The sequence below is a fragment of the Rhinolophus sinicus genome, chromosome 14, assembly GCF_057876585.1.
Source record: "Rhinolophus sinicus isolate RSI-liver-muscle chromosome 14, RSI-T2T, whole genome shotgun sequence".
Classification (NCBI taxonomy): Eukaryota; Metazoa; Chordata; class Mammalia; order Chiroptera; family Rhinolophidae; genus Rhinolophus; species Rhinolophus sinicus.
In genome coordinates, this window is record NC_142514.1 from 39,208,246 (window position 1) to 39,223,511 (window position 15,266).

At 50.2% G+C, this 15,266-nt stretch overlaps 1 protein-coding gene across 2 annotated transcripts; it reads left to right on the forward strand.

Annotated features, from left to right (window-relative positions):
* The first annotated feature begins 2,318 nt into the window (after nt 1-2,318).
* On the forward strand, nt 2,319-14,942 carry TMEM61 (transmembrane protein 61). Of its 2 annotated transcripts, XM_019742900.3 has the most exons (4): nt 2,319-2,507; nt 2,819-3,005; nt 7,275-7,624; nt 14,505-14,942. In XM_019742900.3, exons 2-4 carry the CDS (start codon nt 2,958-2,960, stop codon nt 14,788-14,790), a joined length of 684 nt encoding a protein of 227 aa, XP_019598459.3. In that variant the 5' UTR covers nt 2,319-2,507; nt 2,819-2,957; the 3' UTR covers nt 14,791-14,942. The 2 variants fall into 2 exon arrangements, with proteins under 2 accessions (XP_019598459.3, XP_074190866.2); XM_074334765.2 differs by lacking the exons at nt 2,319-2,507; nt 2,819-3,005 and adding an exon at nt 4,992-5,226.
* The last annotated feature ends 324 nt before the right edge of the window (nt 14,943-15,266 follow it).

Below are 15,266 nucleotides of genomic sequence, written 5' to 3' on the forward strand. Positions count from 1 at the left end.
CCTACCCCCAGACCTTGATCGGCCTTGGCTGCGTTGCTGGCAGAACTTGAAATGCCTGCTGCCCTCCCACGAGCCTTCTTCCCTTCTAGGCAGGGGACAGAACAACCCACCACCACTGCACATCTCATGCTGTTCCCAACATATATTCATGGTGGGCCAATGTGTGCCAGCTGAGATGCCACGAGAGGGGTGGGGTGGGGACAGGACACAAAATGTGCATACTTGCCCTCAAGATGCTGTCCATAGAGAGCAAGATATGGAAGCAAAGAATTAAAATGCAGTGAGATATGGGAAGATATTCATGAGGAATTGTGTGACATGAAAATAAAAGCTATTAGAATGGTAGCAATGTATGTCCAGTAAAATGTACACATTTGGAAAGAGTTACATCCAAATGTTACAGTGGTTGGTTGTCTCTAGGTAGTGGTCCTGGGAAAGGACACAGCCCCTGTCCTGGAGGCAGGAGGTGGTAAGGGAAGGGAGGGCGCTTTGTCAAGAAGACCATGGATTCTCATTGCTTCTCTTCTACTTACAGATAAAATAATAATCATAATAGCCACTGTTACTAAGTAGTTACTATAAGCCAAGAACTGTTGCTAAGTACATTACATAAGAACTCATTTTATCCTCATAACAACCCTAAGAGTCCTGATTCCAGTGCTTATTTCTCACCATTTTGCCAAATGAAGCCATGGGCCCCAGAGTCACCTGCCCAAGATGGTGGGTGGGAGGGTGGGCAGAGTCTGTGCAGATGAGGCTGCGTTTATGGAAATATTTTTCTTCTTTACAGGGCTGGCAAATGTTCTTTATCTGTGGAGGGGAAGATTCTGCATATGGGTCTGTAAGATTCAGACCGATGTGGATTTTAGCACCTCCTCTTCCCAACCCCACTTTCTACCCCTCACTCATTAGCTGTGCGACTCTGGGCAAGGCATTTGTCTGTCTCTCGGCCTCAATGATTTTGCTGAGTTGAAAATTAAAGAAGAAAAATGAATATAATATTGTATGTCAACTGTAATTGAAAAATAAAACAAAAACAAGAAAAGCATCTGGCTGGTGACATGTAATAAGTAGGTGCAAGTGGTAGCCCCCTTCCCTAGCTCCTTGAAGCAGAAGTTGGTGATCAATTTTCTCCTCTGAGTCTGCCACCTGGTGCCAGCAAACATCCAAGGCTGCTTGCTCAGAAAAGGCCTGCAAGTACGCCCAAAGTTGTGCGGTCCCAGGCCTCCCAAAAGGTGGGGAAGAGGAAGACAGAGCGAGAATAACTGGGCCAGATCCCTGGGTACCAATGATGACCCAGTCCTAATGGTCCTGGCCCTGCTGGGTCTGGCTGAGTCCTGAGCCAAGTCACAACTAGTTCCTGCCCTCAGGGAGGTCACCACTGACTAAGGAGATTCTCAAATAAAACCATTGTAATGAGAGAGTGCACCCCACCAGGTCTGTGGGGACTCCTTGGCATGGCTGAGGGGACTTAGAACCTGTCCCCTACCTTGTTGGAGCAGCAGGAAAGGACAAAAACAGACCTGGGCTGGTCTGGGACCTGACTTGCTTTGACCCACATGAACTTGTCAAGGTTTAACCAGCTTGTGACTTTGTCCAGGCTTTGCACATGCTCTTCCTTCAGCCTGGATGTTATGCCCCCTTGTCCCATAGAAGGTGTCCTCCCATAGAGGAAGTCACACACACACACACACACACACACACACACACACACACACACACACACCTGACCCTTGCTCCAGGTGCTCAAATCACTTGTCCACAAAAACTGCTTTTAGCCTGCACTGGTTAAATGGTCCAGGGCTTGACCTTCGCTGCTTAAATCATTCAGTCCTCACAGACCTGTGAGTTAGGATCCTTATACTCCTTTGACACAGGAGGAAGAAGGTTCAGAGAAATTAGGTCACACAATAGGTGGGAGGCCCTGCCCTCCAGCCTCACTCTCCCTGGCCTCTCACTGCCTGGGGGGGTAACCTCCAACTGGGGCTGTGGGAAGCACTTAAACGGTGGACCACTATTTCTGTAATGCGTTCCACCTCTGGACGTGAGGTCCTGGAGGGCTTGCTCTCAAATTGACCGCTGTGGGAAGAAAAAGCCAGTTGTCAACCGAGTACGCAGTAAAACCGCTTAGACAGTGACTTTCCCTCTTTGGACCTCAGTTTCTCTTGCTATAAAATGGGAGTGAGGCGGCGTGGGCTCCAGGATCCTAGAGCCCTCTCTGACTGATTATTGATGGCTATCGGAAGTTGTTTCCAGGCCCGCCCCAGTGGGATAGTGGGGGCGGGGTGGCCCCAAGGACAGACGGTTCCGGGTAACAGCGGTCCGCCGCTCCCCTGGCGCTGGGAAACCCTAACCCCTGCCAGTCCTGCTCGCGCTGTGGCTTTAAGGTCGGGCGGGGCGGGCTGGGCGGCGGCGCAGCACCTGGAACCGCCCTGGAGCCTCCCGACCCGGGTGCCCTCGAGTCTCCGCAGGACCCTGCGGATCGCAGGACGCGGATCCCAGGAGAGGTGGGGCAGGCAGCGCCCGGTGCCCGAGCCCAGGGCGCCCGGACGCAGTCGAACAAGCCGGGGCCGGAGGGCGGTCACTATCGGAGTCCAGGGCTAAGCTGGGGCTCTGCGCGAAGCTCGGCGCCCCCGCCGGGTTGCAAAGCCGCTGCGGAAGCGCTCAGCGGGGGAACCGGCGCCTGCCGGGTGGAGCCGGGTTCCGCACCTCCGCTCCCGGTGCGAGGCGGCGGAGCGACGGGACAGACTGGGGCGGCGGGTCAGGGACAGGACAGACACCGCGAGGAGCCCGGAGCCCGACCTTAGCACTTTTGCAGGGCGCAGAGAGCGGGTGTACGGGACCGCCGCCCCGGAACGGCCGGCACCTCCTGCAGACCCGAGGGACGCGCTGTTCCCAAGTTCGCACCCGCTCTCCAGTCCGTTGGCCACTATGCCTTTACCGTCTCCTGGCTCCCCATGCCTGGACCGCGCCTGACCTCCTGCCTCGTGATGGCTGCGCCAGCGGTGGGTACACGCTTCCTTGTCTCCCTCCTTCAGGAGCATCTCACCTCCGCGTAACGCCGACCCCGCCTAGACCCCTTCCCTTCACCTTGACCAGGGTGGCTTGGTGGGCAGAGTCTAGACAGCCAGGTCTCCTGTGTTCTAACTCGCTGGAGGGCCTGGGGCCCTGGCTTTCACGGCCTCAGTTTACCCAGCGGTTATATGGAGCTGGTTTGGGCCACTTGTTCAGATGGTTTAGTTCTTTACAGAACACTGGCACCTAAAGTTCCCTTGTTAGTAGCCCGACAATACTGTGGGAAGGGAGGCATGGAGAAGCCAGGTAACTTGCCCAATGTCAGAGCCGGGGTCCGTCCTCTGTCCAGCTCTGTGTCACCATGCTTCACTTACAGCCTGCCATCTTTGCCATCTCATCTTCACAATTTGCTCCTCCCTGGGAGGCAGAAACTTGAGCCCAAAGATGTTGAGCAGTCTTCACAGAGTTAATTAGAGGGAGCAATAAATCTGATGCAGGCAAAGGCCTCTTTTAGCTGGTGGGAGGTGGGGGTGGCAGCAGCAGAAGGGCTTCTGGGAGATGGTGTGGAAAGGGTGAGGTCTTGAAGGGGTGGGGCTGTGCAATGAGGGCCCCAATGGGGACAGCGGGCTCCCCACGCTGAGGGAACAAGTGTAGAGGTCCCCAGATGACAGGAGTTTGGGTGTGGGGGTTGGGTATGAGGGAACTGAGGAAGGCTGCCAGCCTGGCAGGCCCTGACTGAGTGCCAGGATCAGGAGTGGGACTTCTCTGGGTTTGGGGTTATGCTCTCCAGGGCAGGGAGCCCTTTCTTCCTCCTCCATCAGGGTTTTGGATACATGAGTGGGAGAGGTGAGTAAGCTGCCTGAAGGCCACTCTCTGAAACAGGCCAGGGGGAATCTTGGGCCAGGACACCCTGCTGGTAGTCAGAGCCCTGACCGGTAATAATAATGAAAACCACCGCACAGCAACAGAACAGGTTGTTCTTTATCCAGTGGATGTAGACACCCTCCACCCCCTGGGGATGACAGGTTAACATGTGCCCTGCCTGCCCATGGTGGGGGTGGGGGGCAGGAATCCATATGGAAGGAGGGAGATCCAAACAGAGGGAGATGACCATGCTAGAGAAAATTCCAGGGCCTTGTCCGAGGAGAGCAGTGCATTCTAGAAAGTGAGAACTGTACCAAAGACTTACAGATAACATCTCTTCACAGTAAGGTCTCAACTTTATACAACATATAACTAGATCTAGCTGTGCACACACACAGGGATTTGAGTCAGACTAGACCTGAGTTCAAATTCACACTGACCTCAGACAGACTGTCACTTTCAGAGCCCTAGTGTCCTCAGGACATAATGCTGCTGTGAGGAATGAGTGACAGGACCTCTGGAAAGTGCTTGGTGTGGTGCCCAGCCCGTGTAAATGCCCAGCACACACCTGCTGCCCCCATCATCACGGATGTAAGCCAAGGGAGAAACGGAAGGGAAACATCCTTGGTGATCATGCTTATCCCTGAGACGCAGGCTGAATGATGATTTGTATTTTTGCGTTCTTATTCCCCTCTGTTGTTTTCTCCTTTTCCTACAATGAGCAACTATTAATTTTATAGAAAGTAAAAAGCATCATAACTTACCTCATGTAAGAATGAGTTCTTCATGTGTTGAGAAACCCAGCCGTAGCTGGCTTTGGGCAAAGTCCCTCACCTTTCTGGACTTCGTCTCCTCATTTGCAAAACAGGAATTTCTTTCCTTGCCCTGTTGTGGGGAGTCAGATGAGATACTGGGTGTGAAGGGCAACCATCAAGTGCCATAATATACAGGCCAGAGCTTACTATTATTGATTTGCTGTTTTTATTTTTTTTGTTTTATTTTTAAAGTTGGTTTCTCCAGCTTTCCCTCCCCCCCTTTTATTATTTATTTATTTATTTATTTATTTATTTATTTATTTATTTATTTAAGGAGGGCGCAGCTCACGGTGGCCCATGTGGGGATCAAACTGGTAACCTTGGTGCTACCAGCACCACACTCTAACCAACTGAGCTAACCGCCCACCCCCTCCAGCTTTTTCTCTTGAAAGCCTCTTCTTGAGAGCCTCTCCTCGCTGTCTGACTTTGGGGAGGGGGTAGTCAGGTTCTTTTTCTCCCCCTATGAAAATGCCTTGAGCTGGAGAATGGAAGTACTTGCCTCAAAGACAGATTCACAGACAGAGAACCGTAGGTAATTTACAACTGGTGGTTTCCTATTTGCTTTTGGTGGTCTGGGGGCTCAGAAAGATTGGGGTCCACTCCTAGAGCACCTCGTTAGTTGTATACATTCTCTCACACATGCACATGCACACATACACACACATTTTAAAACACATTTGGGAATATGTCCCTTTAAAAAATTATTTAAAATTATAATTGACATACAGTATTATATTAGTTTCAGATGTACAACACAATGATTCAACTTTTATGCACCTTACAAAGTGATCACCACCATAAGTCTAGTAACCATCTGTCACAATACATAATTATTGTGGTGTTATTGGCTCTATTCCCTATGCTGTACCTTACATTCTCATAACCTATTTTATAAGTGGAAGTTTGTACTTCTTAATCCCCTTCCTGTTTTCTGCCCCTTCCCCACTGCTCCGGTGGGAACATGCCCTTTTGAAAGCTTCACCCACTATCTCTTGAGCATTGCGTATGCCATGCCCCACCGCTCCCCTGGGAGCATGCCTTTGAATGGCTGCAAAGCAGGGCGTTGTTCAGATGTACCATGTTTGGTCATTGAGGTCGCTCTCAGGTCTGTGAGTTCCCCAGCCCCTTATTTTTCACTGGCTCAGCTTTTGGAAGAGGAGCCAGAGTTGCCCTAAGTTTTCCCAGCAGCCTGCTGGAGAGCCTGCCCTTAATACAGGTGAGGCAACAGGACCAGAGGCTTACCCCAGGACACAGATGGTGAGCTGCAGAGTTGGGACCATAGATAGGCCTTTGCTCCACGGATGGGACTGGAGCAGCTGGAATCCTGTGTTCCTTCCCCTTGCCCAGCTCCTCCCAGCTGTGAGGCAGGTTTTTCACACAATAAACATTTGCCCAGCAACACTTTCTTTCATTTAAGAGAATTTCTTTAACAGTTATTTATCGAGTGGCTACTATGTGCCAGGGACTGGGGGATATAGCAGTGAAGAGGGCCAATAGGGACAGCAAAGGAAAAGTTAAATACAGGTAAGTGCTGTGGTTCAAGAAGGCCCAGGGGACTTTGGTGTCTAAAGTGTTACCAGTGAAGGCTTTTTGGGTGGGGGTCAAGCTGAGCCTTGAGGGGAGATAAAGCAAGTTATCAGGTAGAGGGAACAGCATGGACGATGGCCTAGACGTTGGCTTTGGAGAAAACACAGACGTGGATTTTAGTCCCTTCCTGTCTGTGGGATTTGGGACCAGGTTTCCTCACAGTGTTGTTTTTCCTGTGTATATTTTCTTTACTTAATTGAGATAACACTGTATGTATAATTAGGTATACTAAGTTGAAAAAAGTAAGACATAGCGTTTCCCCAGTTAAACTTTTGTGCTTAATTTGATTTTTTAAAATGTTATTAATATTCCATCTAGAGGTTATGGCATGGTTTACTCACCATTTCCCTAGAGTTGGACATATAGGCTTTTTCCAAATTAGGATCATTATAAATAAGGCCACGGTGAACAACTTTTTGCACAATTTTGTTTCATTTCATGAGTTTCAACTTCAGACTTCTCAGTGACCTCTGTCACATATTCCTTTACTCGCCCTGGGTTTCGGTGTCTTTCCCTGTCAAATGGAAATGACAGTGTCGATTTCTTGAGAATGTGACCGGGGTGAAGTGAGGCAATGTGTAACCAGCAAGCCCCAATGCTGGTAGGCCTTGTGGACCCAATTAGTGTTCATTCTCCTCCCTCCCAGCCTGTGGTAGACACAGTGGGGAGTCTTATACCCACCAGGCAGATGAGGCCTCTGAGGCTTGGAGAAGGGCTCGGGGTGAACATAGCCACACTCACTGAGCTCCTACTGGGTCCCAGGCATGGTGCTAGGAACTTTGGACACGTTATCTGTGACCTTCAAAGCAGCCCTACAAAGTTGAGAGCATGAGCTCCATTTTACAGATGAGGACACTGAGGCACAGAGGACTCAAATGACCTCTCCAGGGTTACACAGGGAGCTCAGGCAGAGGAGGACTGAAAGCTGGGTCTCCAGTACTCGGCAGGTCTCTCACATACCCATTTACTCTCCTCTCTCCTTTTCATGTCCAGACCTGTGACAGGGGCCGTGTGGCCGTCACCCTCCGCTACTGCATGATGGTTAGTGGCATGGTGGTTCTGGTGGCTGGGATACTCTGCTTCGCTTGGTGGAGTGAAGGGGATGCAGGTGCCCAGCCTGGCCAGCCGGCCCCACCTGCTGGGCACCCAGTGCCTGCCGCTCCCAGGCTCCTGCTCAGGTCTGTCAGCTTCTTCTGCTGTGGTACAGGCGGCCTGCTGCTGCTCCTCGGCCTGCTGTGGTCCATCAAGGCCAGCGCCTGGGGGCCACCCCAGTGGGACCCATATCACCTCTCCAGAGACCTGTACTACCTCACTGTGGAGCCTTTGGAGAAGGAGAGCTGCAGGTCAGTGGGGCAGGGTGAGGGAAGCAGGTGGGGGCCACAGGTTGGGCACCATTCTATCAACATTTGCATAGTAAGCTCGCACCGGGTTCCTTCTGTGGACCAGGCTTTGTCTATGCCCTGGGGACTTGAAGGCTGATCAGCACAGTCCTGGAGGAGTTTAAAGCCCCATGACAAAGGTAGATATTGACAAACCAGTGTAGTTAGAGCTGTGAGAGAGGCGCAGACATTGTCATTTGGCGACATGGAATCTCAGAAGGCTTCCTGGAGGAGGTGGCAGCTGGCCTCAGCATGATACAGGGTAGAGTAGCATAGGGGTTAAGAGCCCAGGCACAGGAATCAGATCGACTGGGATCCTCTCTTGGTTGTATCACTAATTAGTGGTAGGACTTCAAATAGATAGTGCAAACCCACTGAGCCAGCCTCAGCTTGCTTATCTGAAATAAAACAGGAATAATAATAAGAACAGCAATAATGGTACCTGTACAGAACTTAACATGGGCCAGGCTTGTTCTAAGTGCTTTTCATATATTTACTCATTTAATCCTTACAAAAGGCCACTGAAGTAGGTGCTATTATTAACTGCATTTATAAAAGATGAGAAAACTGAGGAACCAAGATATTAAGTAACTTGACCCAGGACATCTCCCTAGTATGTGTCAAGGCCAGGTCTTGGACCCAGAGTCTATGCTCTCATCCACTCCCTAGTTCAGGGGACACAGGGAGAATTGAGTGAGATGCTGTGTATGTAGAACTTAGCTCCATGCCTGGCACATAGTAGGTACACAGTAAATGTTAACTTTTCTTCAAGTGGCTAAGGTAGTGAGAAGCATTTAGGCAGGCAGAAAAGCATATACAAAAGGATGGGGTGTGGAGACAAAATCTTGCATTGCGACAATAAGTCTCAACCATATTTTTCATTTTCATTCCCTCTGTGAGGCTTTTTAGCCATTTTTTCTGAATCCTCCCCCATGAAATTTAAATATCACAGATATACTATATATTTGTTTATGTTCTGTATGTATATCTGTGCTTTATATTAATATATAAACAGAGTATCACCAAGATACCAAGATCCAATTTTTGCCCTGTTGAGAAAGTGAATTATGTATGCACTTATTATAATATGTACTTATTCATTCAACCAAGTATTGGGTGTACCTACATATCAGGGGCCTGCATACATCTTTTCCAGTCCTGTCCCCTGCAAGGTAAGAACTGTTGCCATTTACAGAAGAAGAAGGTAAAGGTTATATAGCTAGAAAGTGGCAGAGCCTGCTGGCTACAAAGCTCTTATTCTCCCATACCACTCTGGAAGCACCAGATTTGGATGTATTAGGGGCTAAACCAGGTATCTGTGAGCTGGCCTGGGACCTGGACACCCTTCTTCCCTTAGTTAAAGGGGAAAATGCATTACGAGTTAAGGAATGTAACAGATTATTCCCACTACTGGCCTGTGAATCCTTGCGATCAGAGACAATAGCATATTCAACAGACGCCACTTAGTTCAGTGGTCAGGCCTTGCTTTGACCCGACTATTAGCAGGAAGGGCAGGGCCTTGGGGACTCTCCAGCCAAACACTTTACTTCTCAGATGAGAAGGCTGGGTCTCAGAGAGACCAGGGACCTACCTGGTCACATACTGAGTCAGTGATCGGTTGGAACAAGGCCAGGCCTCAGAGTACTCTGGCGGGGAGCCTGACCCTCCCCACCCAGTGTGGCCTGAGTGGAGGGGTGGGTGTTGTCTGTACACACAGCCATGTTGACCCAACAGGGTCTGGGCCACAGCTGTGTCTGTCAAGTGGGAGAACATGATCTTCATTTCCATCCAGGCCAGGGAGGAAGCCCACCCAGGAGGCTGCAGGGTGTTTCTGGCCCATCAGGTTTCGAGACCCAAGTCTTAGTTTTAGAACTGGGTGGCTGGGTGTCAGGGAGGCTGCTTCTGCTAATGGCTCTTCCCTCTCTGGGGCTGACAGCCCCGCCCTGCCGCCTATTAACCCAGCATCTGGCCCTCAGGGGGAGGCCACTCTACTGTTCCTGTCCCAGGCACCTCACTCTGAGAGTACCTGGCTGTGGGTAAATGCAGGTCAGAGACAAAGGCCTCCTATGCTCATGGCTTGGTCAGGTTTCTTCCCCTCTTGGGCCTCACTTTCTCCATCTATTACATTCATCTACTTATTCTTTCACACATGTAACCGTATTTACTGAGTATTTACTATGTGCTAGATCCTATGCAGGACACTGACAATGCAATACCAGACAGAACAGACAAAACCCCTGCCCTCTGGGGCTCCCATCTTATGTGTTATCCCCTAAATGAGGTGGCTGGACAGGAAGCCTCCCAGGGGGCGTCCCCATCCTCAGTAAGTAGCAGAAAAAGCATGAGCCTAATCAGACACGAGGGTTTCAGTCTCTGCTCTTTCTTTTATACGCTGTGTGTCGTTGAGCATGTTAGTTGGACTCTCTGAGCCAGGTCTAATTCCTCATCTGTCAACTGAGGGCAACAGACCTGTTCCCTAGGATTGCTGTTAGGCTCAGATGAGATGATAGGTGGGGAAGGTAATACACTGGAAAGTTCATGCACACATTAGCTTTCGCTGCTATTACTGTGCTTTATAGTTTATAGTACTGTTATGTCCACTAAGTGATTTGAGCCTCAACTGCTCGTGAGTGGAGCAGTTTATGAGGTAAGTGTAAGGATTAGGCCAGTTTTACAGATGAGAAAACTGAGGTGTGGAAAGATTAGGGGCTGCGTGGGGAGAGGTGTGCTAGGTGGAGTTGGCTTGAGCTTTGCGATTGGATAGAGCGGGGGTTTTGCTGCTTAGTTTATGGGTGACTTTCGCTCATCTGTCCAGTGGCTGAGAGATGCTATCCCCCAGGGTTGTCACAAATGTGAAATAGATTAGAAGGCTTAAGTGTTAGGCAAATAGTATTTCATCTTTGTTCCTCCCCCTTTTCCTACCATGTTTGCCTGACTCGGCTGAGGGCAGAGGAGCTGGTACCAGGCCAGGTCTCCTGCCCCAACCAGGCTCCAGAGAGTGGGTGAGCCCCAACCTCAGTAGAGCTTCCTGTGCATGGGGACCACAGTGGCAGCTGGCCCCACACAAATGCAGGGTGTCACTTCCAGAACACACCATGAACAGACCCTCCCCCTGAAGTGTGTGATATGGCCACCCTACATAGTTCCCAAGTTCCAAGAATCTCCATGACCGTGGAGACTTGGGGCTGGGTGGGCCCAGCTGGCTGCTAAGGTGACAGCAGGTGGTATGAGGGCCACGCCACATCTGCCCTCTAAGCAAACTTCCTGCTGCAGTCAGCTCACCTGTGCCCTGCCCTGCCAGCTGTCGCCTGCTGGGGTGACCCTAAGCATACCCAATGCCTGTGTCATATCTGAAGGGCTTGGAGAAGTGGCTGTGGCAGGGGTGTGACTGAGAGGTAAACAAGACAGGAGATGTGGGGCTCTGGAAGCCTTATTACCCACATTTTTCTGAGTGTTGTTAAAGTTTTTTCCATTTTTCCCTGTCCTGAATCTATAAAACGGGAATTATTACCCCCATTTTACAAACAAAGAGAAAGACTCAGAGAGGGTGTGAACACAGCCTATGTCACACAGCAATAGAACCTGGCTTGCTTGCCTCCAGGAACAATAATCTTTGCCTGCACTCACCTGCAAAGGATGCTGGGAGTGCAGAGAAGGATGAGGGCCCTCATCAGCTTCCTCAGCTTTGAGGCTCCTGGGCTGGCTGCCAGAGGAGGAGGGTCTGTGAGAGAAGTTTGCAAGAGCACTGGATGGGGCGCCCCAGATTTGGTTCATAGCTGGTGCCCTCTACCAGACTGGCACACATGCTGAGGTTAACCCCAGGTGCCCTCCCCAGCCTGCTCCATGACTCTGTCTGTAACTGCAGCAGTGAGCCTACCCACCAGCGGGCCACTTTGAGGGCTGTGGTGGGCTTGGGCTGAGAAGACATGTTGCCTAGAGACAGGCCATGTGCCCAGCAGGTGATGGGTGCTCACATGAGGCATATCAGCTGGTTCCCAGACTCACCTCCTCCCACCTCACCAGACCCTGGATTAAAGTTCCCTATACTTCTTCTTACCCCTAGGCCAGCCTCTGCTATCAGCCACTCCCCTCTCTAGATAGGCAGGCCCACTATTAATGACTGAACTTCTTCCAAACTGGTGACCCTAAGTGAGTGACAGCCTCCCTGAGCCTTCAGGTGGCTTGCCATGTGGGAGATCTGTGAGGAGTTTTGCTCCCACACCCCTTCCTCACGGAGACCTTTGAAACTTTATGACTGGCTCCCATTTATGGAGCATGTGCTAAGTACCCCCCTGCATTTCATCTGCACACAGTCCTGTGAGGTGGGGGCCATTATTATCCTCACTTACAGGAGGAACTGAGGCCCAGATTAGTGGAGTTACTGACCCTGATCTCTCACCAGAAATGCGGCAGAGGAGGGAGTTGAACCAGCCAGTGATGAGACTCATAACCAGCCCCCAAGCGACTCAGGGTGGAAGGGGACCTTCAAGGTCACCTAGTCAGCCCCTGTGTCTGACAGAATCACCCCCAAAACAAGCAGCCCGGGCCTCAGATCAGTGACACTCTCACTCCACAGGATCCTAAGAGGGGAAGGGAAAGGGATTCCCTAAGTGACCCACTGGGGCCCTGAGAAGACTGAGAGCCGGTATCATTCCCATCTGTAATGATGAGCGGGGGAAAGGAAGGAGGAGGGACACAGGCTAGAGTGGGGCTAATGAATTTATTTATCAATATCTAATCAATTTATTTAGCAATATACAATAGCAAAAGACAAAGGCAATTAATAGAATGTGCTAATGACAGAAAGTAAAGGTGGTTAAGACTAAACTATATACATCGATACCAATGTCACGTCAAAGGAGTACACATACTTATAAATTTAAGAGATCCCAACATATGTTTATTATTGATCAAAACTCACTTGGCTAAATACATAAATAACATCAGTAAGGAGCATCCAAAAGCAGTAATAAGCTCTATAGGATAGTGACTATTACAGTAGATGTCAAAAGCTCACCAAACTGGGGGAGAACAACACTGGAAACGTCATAAATCAAAACCTTGCCAGGTCTGTAGCTGAGAGAAGCTCAGGCGTCTCCCACACCGCTGCTTACAAGTGCCCAAGAATGTTGCTGCTGTTGTCTTTGTTGTTGTTAGAAGTCAAGGCGTCTTCTGATGCTGTAAGCTGCAAGCTGCATTTAAGGTTTCAAGGTGTTAACAATCTGAAGACTGTTGCTGCTATTGTTGTTGTTGGTAGAAGTTAGGACGTCTTCTGATGCTGTAAGCTGCAAGCTGCATACAAGTTTTCTAGATGCTGACAAGTTCTCAAGAAGGCTAACCGTGGGGGACAACACTGGAGAGGCCGGGAACCAGCCAGCCCTCACCAGGCTTGCGGCTGGAAGTCAGGACGTCCCCTGGTGTTGTAAGCTGCATGTTTCTGGAAGTCTTCAAAATGTTAGAATGATGAGAAATTACCAGTGACAAATGACCACATGATGAAATAATAATAATTAATACTGCCAACTGAGGTCTGTCTTATATATTTTCTCAGATGTACCTTAGAGCCAAGTTTCTTGTTCCTGCCTCCCCCTCCGGGAATGGCCAGTTCTGGGAGGGTACGGCAGTTACTGATATGAATGTTGCCCATCCAGCCAAAGGGCCAATTCATCCGGATAAGCAATATCTACTGTTCTTGCTTGGGACCATCAGCCCAAGGTCTTCCAAAGCCTGGCAACCTGCCTGTCACGTCGTCCTGATAACTTAGCTACTTCTTCACTTCATCTGCTGATGTGGGCGAAACAGACAGAACAATGAGGGAATTCTCTCAACCCCTGATCAAGAATTTCTTTAACCCTAAGCTAACCATCACCTCACAACACGGACAGAACAAACATCATCTCATATCTCCCCTGATCAGGAGGATGAGACCAAACAGAAAACCTCATCTCATGTCTCCCCTGCTCTGATCACAGCACAGAAATTACCTCACATACAGGAACAGATAAAAGCTAATAGAGAAAAGCTCACATCAACCAATGAAGACAAATTTTCTTCAACATCTTCCCTACACCGTCAGCACTGGTGTGGGTGGGATTCTGTTCTTGGAATCTAGCTGCAGAGCCTGGTCAGAGGGGCCTCAGAGGACGTGGTCTCTGCCTCAAGTCCTTACAGGGTGGTTCATTTAAGGGAAGTGGGATTGAGTCACAGGAAAGCCAAGCTATTTTGAGACAGATGTTGTTGACTCTATCTCTGGAGGTATACAAGGAGAGGTGCTCTCTTGGTGGACTTACCATAGTAGGACCTCAAGCATTCAGATGGGCAGGAGAACTGAGGTCTCCCATCCTGCTCTGGGCGTCCACAACTCCGGCTCTTGTAAGGGATGTTACAGTCAGCTGGGAGTCTTTCTGCCCATGGACCATCACTCAGTCTTTCAACAAACACCCCCAAGCACCTGTCCCCTGGACACTCAAAGTCAGTCCCTGCCCTAGAGGACAACCAGGTGGGGTTCATGTGGTGACAGAGGAGAACAATGTGGGAGCCCAGAGCAGGGGATGGGAGCTTTGCTGGGGGAGGGACCAGTTGAGAAGGTTTCTGAGAGGACTCTCAAAGGATAAGTGGGGACTGACCAACACGGAAGGCGTGAGGGAGGTGGGAAGGACTTTCCCTGCCAAGAAAACAGGAGGCATTGTGAGCCCATGCAGGCAGGGGGCAGGGAGGGTGGAGTGGGAGAGCTGAGGTTGGCAGGGGCCTCTCATGCCAAGCTCCAAGAATGTATATGGGGTCCTGGAGAGCCTGCAAAGAGTGCCTTTGCCCCTGCTAACAGCCTCTTCTTCTGTCTCTGTAGGACCCCAAAGCTGGTTGACATCCCCACTTATGAGGAGGCTGTGCACTGCCCATTGGTTGAGGGCCTCCTGGCACCATCTGCATACCCCTTGGAGGAAGGCCTGACATGCAGTGCCTCCAAGGATGCCCTACTTGGGACCCAGCCCACCCTGCCTCCACCCAGCTACGAGAGCATCATCCTTGCTGCTGATGCCATCCCTGGAGAGACAACACCTGGCACTGCCAGCTCCTGCATGGTCTGCTCAGACCACAACGAGAGGAAGTTAAAGGCTCCTAGCAGGCCCTGAAGCCAGAGACAAGTCATGAGTTTCTTCCTAGTGTCTAATACAGTGCCTGGAACACAGTAGGTGCTCAACCAATGTTTGTTGCTGAATGCTATTTTATTTATCTATTACTGTGTAACAAGTGGCTTAAAATAAATCCATTTTATTATCTCTCATGATTCTATGGGTTGCCTGGGCCCAGCTGGGTGGTCCTTCTGCCCCACATGATGTTAGTGGGCCCAGCTCGGCCAAGATAAGGCACTCATATGGCTGGAAGTTAGTGCTGGCTGTCAGCTGGGAGATTTTATAGTGCAGATGGGAAAATTGGGGCCCAGAGGCAGAGCCAGGACTGGCGAAGGTCACATAACAGTTTATAACCAAAAGAACATGGACTCTCAATTCAGACTACCTGTGCCTGGGTTCCAGCTGAGTGATCTTGGACAAGTGACTACCTTTCTGTGCCACAGTTTCCTCTTCTGTAAAATGGGAATTGGGAATTA

Excerpts from the sequence above, each read along its gene's own strand:
- TMEM61 (XM_019742900.3), top strand. The coding sequence starts at position 2,958 with ATGCCTGGACCGCGCCTGACCTCCTGCCTCGTGATGGCTGCGCCAGCG. Across the intron at positions 3,006-7,274 it reads TCGTGATGGCTGCGCCAGCG|ACCTGTGACAGGGGCCGTGT; the intron begins GTGGGTACACGC and ends TTTCATGTCCAG. Across the intron at positions 7,625-14,504 it reads TTGGAGAAGGAGAGCTGCAG|GACCCCAAAGCTGGTTGACA; the intron begins GTCAGTGGGGCA and ends CTGTCTCTGTAG.